This window comes from Psammomys obesus, unplaced genomic scaffold (assembly GCF_907164565.1).
Source record: "Psammomys obesus unplaced genomic scaffold, mPsaObe1.curated_primary_1811, whole genome shotgun sequence".
NCBI classification, from domain to species: Eukaryota; Metazoa; Chordata; class Mammalia; order Rodentia; family Muridae; genus Psammomys; species Psammomys obesus.
In genome coordinates this window covers 6,282,178-6,293,771 of record NW_026596440.1, presented here as the reverse complement: position 1 = coordinate 6,293,771, position 11,594 = coordinate 6,282,178, and the positions used below count along the sequence as shown (strand labels likewise).

The window sequence follows — 11,594 nt, the reverse complement described above, 5'->3', positions numbered from 1 at the left end:
AGCTCATCACCTTCATTTCCTTATTTGACTGAGGACAAACAATGGGTCTTATACATAGAAATGCATGTATATTTGGCCCACATAATGCAGGACTATTTTTACACACACACCTTCAGTTTATGTGCATTGGTGTTTCCCTGCTTGTATGCCTATGCGAAAGTCTCAGATCTTGGAGTTACAGTTGTGAACTGCCATGCGAGTACTGGGATTTGAACCTGGGTCTTCTGAAAGAACAGTCAGTGCCCTTAACTGCTGAGACATCTCTCCAGCCCCTATTTTCACTGTATTTTAAATAACAAAAATACTGCTGTGTGTGGTGGTATACAGTTTTGGTCCCAGCACTTGGGAGACAGAGCAGGTGGATTAGTTTTTTGGCCAGCCTGGTCTACAAAGGGAGCTCCAGGACAGCTAGGGCTATGTACAGAGACACTGTCTTAAAAACAAACAGCAAAAACCCAATCAACCATCAAAAAACCCACCTTTTATTCACACTTATTGGCCACATAACTATGGTAGTCTATTTTATTCCCTTCCAAGTTTATTTTTAATTCAGGGTTAGGTTACTGACATTCATTTGGCCTAGAGACTTCTGGTCTGTCTTTCACTCATGACGCCTCAGTCATCTTTCAAAGCCAGAAAACACCTTCTGTGGCCTCCCCTGATTTTTCACATACCTTGAACACATTTCTCCATGTTACCAAATACCTGAGATGTGTCAATCACAACTGCCAATTATTGCCAATACTGGGAAGGTTGAAATTTCCCAGGACACTTGGGTAGAATGTTGGCTGGCAAACCACCTGCATCCAGCCTTTTCTAGAACTATGAGGCAGTATTGTGGTCGTCGCTCGCAATGTGGGGAGGCATCTCAGAGCTTGCTCACCCCTAGCCCTCTTCTAGTCAGGAAAGCAGCCTAACACATAAAACCTGCACATGCCATTCTGCACGTCTGCATACTTTCTTGAAGAACGGTTCTCAACCTGTGGGTTGTGATTCCTTTGGCAAAGCTCTATCTCCAAAAACATTTACATTATGATTCATAATTGTAGCAAGATTACAGTTATAAAGTAGCAACAAAAATAACCTTTTGGTTTTGGGGGTCTGTGTCACCAAAACATGAAGAACCAAATTGAAGGGTCTCAGCAGTAGGAAGGTAGAGAACCACTATGTAAACTACTTTTTCTTCTGGATTTGTCAAATTTTGCTGGGTATGAGACTTGAGATTTGGCATAACAACACGCTTGTTATCTTTTTTCTTAGAGGGTGAGGGAGGAAGACCATGGGTTTACGGCCAGCCTGGGCTACATAGTAAGACTCTGTCTCTAACAATAACATGCCATGTACTTTAAAAACAGCTAGAAAAGTTCAACAAAGTGATGAAATATTTGAGGTGAGCTTTTCACTCCTGAGCATTTCATATGATACATGCAGCAAAACATATTATATTGTATTTTATAAATATATGTAATTATATGTCACTTGAAACCAGTGGGACTGGCAAGATGTCTCAGTAGTAAAAGGCGCTTTTGGCCAAGCCTGACAACCCGATTTTGATCTCAGACCAAGACTGCAGAAGAACAGAATACTCCAACTTGTTCTCTGACCTCACACAAGTATTGTAGCACGCATGCTACATGTACCGCCCCCCCCCACAAGACAACAATTATCCCATAAGGTAGCTTCACTTACACACACCTGATCTGAGAGCAACTGAGGTAAAAATCTATGCACCCTCAAAACCAGAAGGCACCAGAACACCTGTCCCTTTTCTCTGTGGTAGGACAACACCCTGAGGCAGTCTTTAGTCCCAAACATTTGTCAACACATCACACAGGCGTCCCACCTATACAACTCAACAAAAATTTATTTTTAAAAGGTAAAGAAAGCTTTATACATCCTTTATAAAACAAATATTCCAGACTTAGAATTAAGCAATGAGTGTTCAATATTATAAAGCTGTTTATAACAGGAGTTTTAAGTAGTGGTAACATTTAACCTATGTAAAAATGTCATAGAATTCAGATCATGACTTGGACCTTCAATGATTCAAGTACTATGGTCTCACTCACAAGGGTTTGGTCAGTTTTAAGATAAATGCTTTAAATGTAGTGTCCATAAGTCCTTAACTACCACTGCTCATCACTTCACGCTAGGGTAGCTGGCTGCAGTGGCAAGTCCACAGTGGTTGTTCCTGTCTTTGGCTATTTGGATGTAGCCTTCCATACCCCATTCAGGGCCCCAGCTGAAAGAGATTCAAGGAAATATAACAGTGGTTAATAATTAATACTTAAAAAAACAGGACTGTTCTTACCACGAGTGCTCTAAGACCTACACATAAAATACACAGAGTCCATCTCTGTGGGTCTTTAACTGCAGAAGCTGAAGGCCGACGCTGGTGCTTTCCCTTCTCTTTCTCTTACTTTTTTGAGCTAGGGTTTCCCACTGAACCTAGAGCTCACAGGGCCCCTACCTAGAACTGGGTTCAGTAGTATGTTGCAGCTTGTGGCTTTTATGTGAGTGTCAGGGATTCAAACATAGGTCCTCATGACTAAGTGGCAAGTACTTTATCCACTAAGCGATGGCCCCAGCCCCTCACTTATTCTGAGGCAGGGTTTTGTGTAGCAAAGGTTAGCATCACCAATTCTCTAAAAGCATGACGCTGAATTCTTGACCCTTCTACTTGTACTGTTGGGATATGGGCACGCACCATCACGCCAGGTTGTATGGAGCGCTGGGGACTGAGGCCAGGGGAGAGAGCACATTCCAGCACTTTATTACACTTTAATAGTTACAGCCTTAGCACCCTCAGGTTTGAAGAGGAAAATGAGGTAAACTAGGATTTTAATAGAACACTGTCTCCATATTCTATCTCAATGAAAGGCATTCAGTTGTAAAAACTAATCCTGACAGGCTTTAAGACTTCTGAGCGCAGAGAGCAAAACGCAAATAACACTGGAACACACACAAGCTCTAATTTCTGCTTGCTAACCCCTGTTGAAAACTAGAGAAAGGCAAAGTAGGTGGAATCAGATAGCCTTACTGAAAATTTGGAAGCCAAATTTGGAAAATTCAGCATTACAGATATGTGTCTCCCCAACAAGCTTACATCAGAATCTTCAACACAAATCTTTCACTCTAAATGAGAAAGGCTTCCAGGATTTTAAAATGTAAAATTTGTGGACTTGCATTTAAACACTGATACCACACAAAAGAATTCTCTTTTCAATTTAAAAATCTAACATTTAGAGTCTTTTACCTGTTCTTGACAAGCCAAAATTTATTCTTATTTGAATCTGTTCCTTCAAATCCATAGCCAACCACCAGAACCCCGTGGTCCAGGTCCTTGCTGCTACAGTTGGGTTCATAGTAGATACCTGGCAGAGTTACATGAACAATGAGTGAAAGGTTCTAGTCACCACAGGACAGAGACCCACCCTATTCCCCACAAAATGTCACACAGCCCAAATTCTGCAGAAGACACTAGTCAGAAAATAATCCTGGCTGTGTGGTACACACCTCAATATCTGCACTTGAGAGCTAGACAGGTCTCTGAGTTCCAAGCCAGCCAGGGTGACAAAGTGAAATCCTATCTTGGTATTTGAGACAGGGTTTTATATAGTTCAAGCTGCTCTCTACCTTGCTACATAGCCAAGGACGGGCTTGTGCTGATCCTCCTGCCTCTGCCTCCTAAGTGTTGAGATTACAGAAATGGACCATCATGCCTAGTTCATGTGGTGCTCAGATGGAAGCAGGGCTTGAAAAACGGTGGGTAACACTATCAACTGAGCTACATCCTCACTCCCCTTAAGAACAAATTCTAGTGTTTGAAAGCCTGCGGTGACATGATCCATACTCTAGCCAGCACACCAATAACCATAACCCCTGCTACTCATAAATCTAAAGAAAAACCTTATTGTCAGGCAATCACTCCTTCTTTCTCTCCTCCCCCTACATCTGCATCACAGGTTCTTTAATGTCCTAACTATAGCAGTAAAAAAAAAAAAAAAAAAACCTTTTGGAAAAAGATTCAGCTGTTGGAGAAGAGTTAAGTAAATTAGGTTCTATATAGAATACTTCATAATATTTAAAGAACTATTTCAGATGGTGAGGTGGCTCAGTAGGTAAAGGTGCTTGTTAATAAGGCTCAGGGCTGGAGCTTGATTTGGGGGCCACACACTGGGGAAAGAAATGGCTCCTGCCAGTCCTCCAGTCTCCACATGCATGCATAACTGCAGTAGAAAACTAAAAAAAGGAGGGTCCTGGAGAGGTGGCTCAGCGGTTATGTGTGCTCACTGTTCAAGACCCAAATTAGTTGCTTACAATCACCTTTTAGTCTAGCTCCAGGGGGTCTGATGCTTCAGGACCTGAGGACACCTGCATACACACCTGTCCCTCTCCCCCAACATAATTAAATCATCACCAAAGTCGGGGTGGCAGTGATTCTGACAATTACCAGATTTATAGAACTGCATAGTTGGGTGGCTTGCATCCATTGCGGCCGAAATAGGCCCCACGGTTGCCACAGCCTTCATGAGGGCCCTCTCTTCTTGAGGGATATCCACGAATCCTGTGTCATTAGCCACAGCAAACTCAGGTTTGTATTTACAGGATCCATCCTTTGAAAGTTAAAGGAGAGAGTTGATCACAACCTTTTAGAACATGAGTGCTAGAAAAAAAAAAAAACCAAACAAAAACTACTCTGATTTGTAGCTCACAATGTCAGGTCAATACTCAAAAACCATCCCTTGAAATAGAATGCTGTTAGTTACCCACTAAATATCAACCCTGAAACACACATCTGGTAATGTTTCTTTTCCTGAAAACAAAGCTGGAATGAAACAAACCAATTACCTTTGCTTCATAGGGATAGGAGTCCCCTGAGTCCAGACCTCCATTTTCCTTAATATACTGGTAAGCATAATCCATCAGGCCACCATTGCAGCCCTGATTGCCTTGAGGGCGAGAACAGTCCACAAGGTTCTGTTCACTCAGGGAGATCAGTTGACCAGTCTTAAGGAACATCTGTCCTTCTAGGCACCCCGTTGCGCTAAAAGCCCAACAGGAACCACATTGGCCCTGAAGAGAAAAGGTGAGTGGTTTATAAAGATTGTCAACAGCTTTTATATATGCATACTTTTTTGTTTGTTTGTTTTTTGAGACAAGGTTTCTCAGTGTAGCCCTGGCTGTCCTGGAACTCACGCTGCAGACAGAGCTAGCTTCAAACTCAGAGACCCCCCTGCCTCTGCTTTCCAAGCACTGCGTTTAAAGGAGTGTGCCCTGCCTGGCATACTTTAAAAGACAGAAAACAGGAAGCTGGGTGGGCAATGCATGCCCACATTCATTTGGAAGATTAAGATAAGAAGATTCTGGGCTTGAAGCCAGGCTGGGCTGTTTCATTCATACTCCAAACGTATAAGATACCAAGGAGCAGACAGAACAAAACACTGTGGGGTCAAGAGAGAACAGAGGGTCACATGAGGCTTGGCCCCTCCCACTAAAACAGTTGATGCTGCTGGGGAAAAAAAAAAATCATTCTCTATAGTGATGTTGTCAGTGTTAAGCTGCCCACGCTCTGGTGGGTGGATAGCTATGTCACCTACGCCCATGGCAGGCTGGGTGGCCCTGGCTAAACTACATGGGCGACAAAACAAAAAGAAATGAGGGTGGGATGGGGACTGGCTGGGGGGAGGGCGGCAGCCACAGGTTGGTGTGGTTGAGGGATAGAAAACTGTCAGTAAGAGTAATAATGAACTGGCACGTCACACCACATCATAGCAAAACAAGCTCCAGTTCTTTAATGGCCTTTCTGTGGGAGAAGAAAGGTATGAGCCAGGCATGGTCACACCTGATTCTTTCTGGGGGAAGGGTTAGGCGTGTTATAGTCTGTGTTCCACTATCTACCTTGTTTCTGAGACAGGCTCTCTCACTTTTACCTAGAATTGATTGAGCCAGGCTGGTAGGCTGGTAATCCCACCTTGCCTTGGCTCCTACTTGTTGGCATTGTAAGTGCTACCCCACTGACACACACTCTCTCTCCCCCATCTCTCTTCCAAGTGTGGACTCTAGGGATTGAACTCAAGTCCTTATGCTTGTACAAATGAGACTTCTCCCGGCCACCATACCTGATTTTTCACAGGAGTCACACAACCTTTTTCTCTCCAGTCCACAGACTTGGGGGCCCGAAACAGCAGAGGTTCTTGAAACATCTTCCCCTTCTTGTGCTTCTGGTGCTGATAGCCATTCACCACCTGCCTGAACTCCTCATTGGTCTTCCAGGAAATGTAAGAAAGTTGAAAAGGTGAGACCGTTTTGTAAAAAGGAGATGGAGGGTAAGGTAAAGAGAATTGTCAACGCACCATGTCACCGAAGGCGTTCATCTGCATGGTGAAGCCGTGCTTCCCCTCACTGTATTCCCCGTTGTGAAGCCGGATCATTCTCATGTTCTTCTCCCACACGGCTCTCCTCCATTCTTCCTCATTCTGGAAGCAAATATGGAACTGTCAGTTTATCTTTTGTTAAAAAATACAGGGGAAGCCATATGTGCCGGAGGAGGCCGTTAACCCGTCCTGGACAGGCAGAGAGAGCTGGAGAGATGGCTGTGTGAGGACCACTTGTTCTTGTGGACCCACATACAGATCACAGCTATCCAGAGTGCACACCAGACCCCAACACAGTGCAAGCAGAACATACTCTGTGTGTGGGCCTAATGGACCAAGTGGACCACTGCAACAGGGAGAAACATACACCTTGAGAGGAATTCCTTCTAAAAACACACGATGTTTGTGCTCTACTTGGTTCACAATGGATGTATGATTGGGCTGTTCCTGCCAAGAGCTGGCTTTTAGAGACTACTCTGGCTATGAACTTCTGAGGGGGCGGGGAAAGAGAGAAAGAAAGAATGAATAATAAAAAAAGAAAAGCCTGGAAGGTGGCCCATGCCTTTAATAACAGTACTTGGGAAATAGGGATAGGAGGATGTGTGAGTTCAAGGCAAGCCTGGTCTACAGAGCAAGTTCCAGGACAGCCAGGGCTACACAGAGAAACCCTGTCTGGAAAAACCAACCAATCAACCAAACAACCAACCAACATTTCCAAGGGGGAAGAGGGCCATTCTCTCTAGACAATGCAAACACTACAAACCGTGCCATACAGTCTTCTGTGTGTGGACTTCCATTGGTGCCACTCTGCAGTAAGAGTTTGATCAAATTTTGGAGTGGCTAAGGTTGTTCCCAAGCAGAGGGCAGCAAGGAGGAGTAAAAGATTCATGGTTCAAACACCTAGGGAAGGAAAATAGGAAATGCGAGGCTTTTTCTTTCAAGGACAGTCTCAAGGAGTTCAAACCATTTAAACTTTTCCTTCGCCCCACCTCTCAAATGCAGGGATTATAGTCATAAGCCATCAGCCCAGCAGTAAAAATAGTTCATTTAAATAGTTACAACCACCTTATCAGAGTAGAAACATCTTCACACGTGTTAACAAGTGTGGGTGTGGGTGTAGAAATTAATCTTTGAATGTTGCTCGATTCAGTTACTGAATCGAAAACAGCCTACTAGGCAGGTGGCATAGGTGATAAACCCTTCTCTGTTATTACAGCGCCGAGGTAGTCCTGAGTCTCCAGTATCGTGTGTCAGAATCTTAAGGGGACAACTAGATCCAGGTCATTTACTGGCAATTAGGTGACCCCGAGTGGATGCACAGGAATCTCCAAAGACAGTGAAGTAATGCACAGTTGGAGATCGGTCCGAACTGCCGCCTCCAGGCGATGCTTCCTTGGGCGATCCCGGTTCAGGGCAGGGGCTGGGCTGATCCGGGCCAGGGGCTTGGCGTCTGCTCCGCCCGCGCAGCCACCGCCCACGAGTGTTATGGCGGCACAGGGAGCCCTGGGCCCTGTGACCAGCATCGGTCCGGGAAGGCAAGGAGTCACGTGGCCTGACGACGACCCCGCTCGGCACTCCAGGGAGGCCCTCCGAGGTCCTGGCCCACCCCAGGGTGCCCAATCCGGGTAGCAGATGCTGTACTCCCCGGACTCTAGTTTCTCCTTCCTAGCCCTGCCCGCCCAGGGTTTCAGCCCGCGGGGATCACTCACCTGAGGCGGCCGGCTGCGCGCACGGATCCCCGGGGGTCGCCGAGGTCCGGGACTCTGCCCCGGCAGCGCCGAGCTCCGGCTTTAAAGCCTCCTAGGCTGCGGCCCCGGCAGGGCCCGCCCCCGCCTCGCCATTGGCTGCGCCCGCCTCAGGGCGGAGCCTGCGGGACTCCAGGCACGTGACGCCGCCGGTTCCTAGGCTGTCCTGCTGCGGTGGTCCGCGGGGGCTTGAGGAGGGCCCTGGCGGGGTCGGCGTCCGCGTGCTTCGTTGGTTCGAGCAGATGGGCTGAGGAAAACGGGTCTGCCGCGGAATTTCCACCCCAATCCCACTTGTCCTTTAGACTTAAAAGTTGTGGATTAAAATCTGGAGGGTAGAGAGCATGTATAATCCTGTGGTTTCTGTTCAGCCCACAACAAAGCTGGGTTTAAGTGGAATGGAGACAGAGCTGAAGGCTCTGATAGAATTTAGAAATATCTAGAGATGGGAAAGCTAAATCCAGTAAGATGAGGCCATGGCCAGCACGTGGCTTCTCCAAACGCTGCAATTCCTTCCCTTAACCTATGTATTATATGTGTGTGTATGTATGTATATATGTATATAGATAGGGGTGATAGGGTTTCACTATGTAGACCCAGATGGGTTTGAACTCACAGGAATATTCCTATCTCTACCTCTCAAGTGATGGGATCAAAGGTTGCACTGTACCCTCACGAGATATCCTGACCCTGCCCACCTCAGTTTCCTCCTCCCAGCCTCCCTCGAGAGGAGTGATATTTAGTATGAAGGCTGTAGTTGTATAGCTTGAATAAATTATTTGGATAAAGAAAAAAAATACAGGTATAGGTAATATTTAAGAAAAATAATTCAAAAAAGTAATTTTTGTTTTTAGTCACATACAATTTTTTTCTATCGGTTCTTCTGTTTAGTAGTTTATTGAGTTGTATAGTCTTTGAGCTTGGTTAATTTTCCTTCCTTTCTTTCTTTTCTTTTTTTTTTCTTTCTTTTCCCCAAAGACAGGGTTTCTATGTGTAGCCTTAGCTGTCCTGGACTTGTTTGTAGACCAGGCTGGTATGGAACTCACAGAGATCCAACTGTTTTGCCTCCCCAAGTGCTGGGAGGAGGCATGTGCCACTGTGCCCTGCGCTTTTGGTTAATTTCAAAATGTGAATTTTTTTTAATTTGCAATGTCTTTTATAATAAAGTTTAAAATATTTTCTGTAGCCGGACTTGGTGGCACATGCCTGTAATCCCAGTACTCTGGGAGGCAGAGGTAGGTTGGGTCTCTGAATTAAAGGCCAGCCTGGTCTACAAATCGAGTCTAGGACAGCCAAGGCTACACAGTGAAAGCTTGCCTGAAAAAACCCAAATATATATATATATATATATATATATATATATATATATATATATATACACACACACATATATATACGTATATATGTATACATGTATACATATATACGTATATATATATATGTATGTATTTAATTAGTCAAGCAATCAATTAATTAATTAAATATTTTCCGAGAGTGTTTCTCTGGGTAGCTTTGGCAGTACTGGAACTTGCTCTGTAGTCCAGGCTGGCCTCGAACTCATAGAGGTCTGCCTGCCTCTGCCTCCCAAGTGCTGAGATTAAAGAAGTGCACCACCAGCACTTGGCCCTAAAATAATATACTATTTTAAAAACATTTTAAAAACTCATATTCAGGGCTTGGTGAGATTGTTCAGTGTTAAGGGTGCCTGAAGCCAAATCTGAGGACCTGAGTTCTATCTCAGAGACCTATATGGTGAAAAGGAGATCCAAAAGCTGTCCTCTGGCCTCTGTATGTGCTGTTGGCACATGTACACCTAAACAAAATGAGGCTCTTGTTGTTCTTGTTTTGTTTTTCGGGACAGGGTTTCTCTGTGTAACAGCCCTGGCTGTCCTAGAACTCACTTTGTAGACCAGTCTGGCTTGGAGCTCAAAGAAATCTGCCTGTCTCTGCCTCCTAAGAAGAGTGCTGGGATTAAAGGTGTGTGCTATCACCTCCAGGCCCAACACAAATGTTTTAAAATATCAATTTATTAGCCTTTTTTTATTGATGTCTTTAAATTGTAGAGAATCTGTTCTCTCTCAAGCTTGACTAGACTTAGAAGTTCTCAGATGATTAGATGATTAACAAAAAGCAGTGTAAGGCAGTGTAGCTTGTTGATGTACTTAGAAATGTGCTTTTAGTAATGATTGTGCTTCTTTTCCTGTTTAAAACATTTTTGTTTTAGTTATCGGTATGTGTGTGTGTGTGTTGTTTTTTTTTTTCAAATTCTTTCTTTCACATTAAAAAATATTTTTTTTAATGTTTTAGCTGCTAGGCAGTTAGTGGCACAAGCCTTTAAGCCCAGCACTTGGAGGGCAGAAGCAGGTGGATCTCTGCTAGTTCAAGGCGAGCCAAGGTCAGAGAACCTTTTCTAAAAAACAAAACAAACAGATTTTTTAAAAAATCCTTTCAATGGCAATAATCACAGTTTTCAAAACAGTCATTCATGGATGGGAATAAGCATTCTCCACTATGAGATGAGGAAGCACATTCAGAACATTCAGAAGGTGATGCTTTGGGGTGAGGGCGGGGACTTTGGGTATTCCTTGGTGGATTGGAGGCTGGGGCCAGGAGTGAGAAATGGAACATCTTTGTGATTGACTTGGGGACTTGGGTTTGGAGAACATACCTGCTGTTCCCTGGTGAGGCCAAGGTGGGAAGTAGAGGGAAAAAAATGAAGTCATCTGCTGTTGAGTAAGTTTTGCAGATTCAGAGCTCTTCACCCAGGCAATTGTTTCTTTTCTTCTATGGGTCAGAGATCTGTGGCTGCTTAGTTGTTCCACTATGTTTGTTTACACAGCCTATCACAAGCAATCTGAGTTATTTTAACACGTGGGTTTTACAGCTGCCTTCCGGCCATGGCTCCTAAGATTGCACTGGGTGGAAAAACCTGCCTCTGCTTTAAACTTCGTGCCTTGAGCAACAGCCTGGCAGCAGGCCTGGCAGAAGTGCCCTACAGAAGGCATCCTTTTGCCTTTTGGTATGTGGGATGGTTGCACTGAAGAAAGCATCAGTTCTTTTTATGATCCCCAAATCTAAACCTAAGCTGAAGCATGTCAACTGTAGAAAACATGGGAGACAGACAGTAGTTCGGGTCATTATTGTTCTAAGCCAGAGAGTCTATAGTGACCTACAGCTTGTTGATGCACTTAGAAATAGCACACACACCAATAACTAAGACAAAAATGTTGTAAACAGGAAAAGGAGCAGAATCATTACTGATAGCACATTTCTAAATACGTCAACAGGCTTGTGCTTTAACACTCTTTCTTGCCCCTTTCCAAGTTTTTTGATTTCCAATGATTTTGATTTGAAAAATAATCTTGATGAATACTAATTATTGAAAGTTATGTTTTAGTCATGTGGCTAAGCCCTAGCTCCATCTTTGATAAAGTACCGTTGGCCGAGTTCCCAACCCCTAGTTTTCTGACATGTA

The 11,594-nt window shown here is 44.3% G+C and overlaps 1 protein-coding gene across 1 annotated transcript; it reads right to left on the bottom strand.

The window, feature by feature from the left end:
• Positions 1–1,846: 1,846 nt before the first annotated feature.
• Positions 1,847–8,178, bottom strand: LOC129669688 (procathepsin L). Its single transcript, XM_055598014.1, has 8 exons — positions 8,087–8,178; positions 7,141–7,277; positions 6,357–6,479; positions 6,123–6,269; positions 4,852–5,076; positions 4,454–4,616; positions 3,257–3,374; positions 1,847–2,242 (listed from the first exon to the last, which is right to left on the bottom strand). The coding sequence occupies exons 2-8, from the start codon at positions 7,264–7,266 to the stop codon at positions 2,140–2,142; spliced, it is 1,005 nt and encodes a 334-aa protein (XP_055453989.1). The 5' UTR covers positions 7,267–7,277; positions 8,087–8,178; the 3' UTR covers positions 1,847–2,139.
• Positions 8,179–11,594: the final 3,416 nt, after the last annotated feature.

What these genes read in the sequence shown, in the direction of transcription:
- LOC129669688 (XM_055598014.1), bottom strand. Translation starts at nt 7,266, where the DNA reads ATGAATCTTTTACTCCTCCTTGCTGCCCTCTGCTTGGGAACAACCTTA. An exon ending in TGACTCCTGTGAAAAATCAG is followed by an intron (nt 5,077 to 6,122) that starts GTATGGTGGCCG and finishes TTTTCTCTTCAG; the next exon opens with GGCCAATGTGGTTCCTGTTG. An exon ending in CCTATCCCTATGAAGCAAAG is followed by an intron (nt 4,617 to 4,851) that starts GTAATTGGTTTG and finishes TAACTTTCAAAG; the next exon opens with GATGGATCCTGTAAATACAA.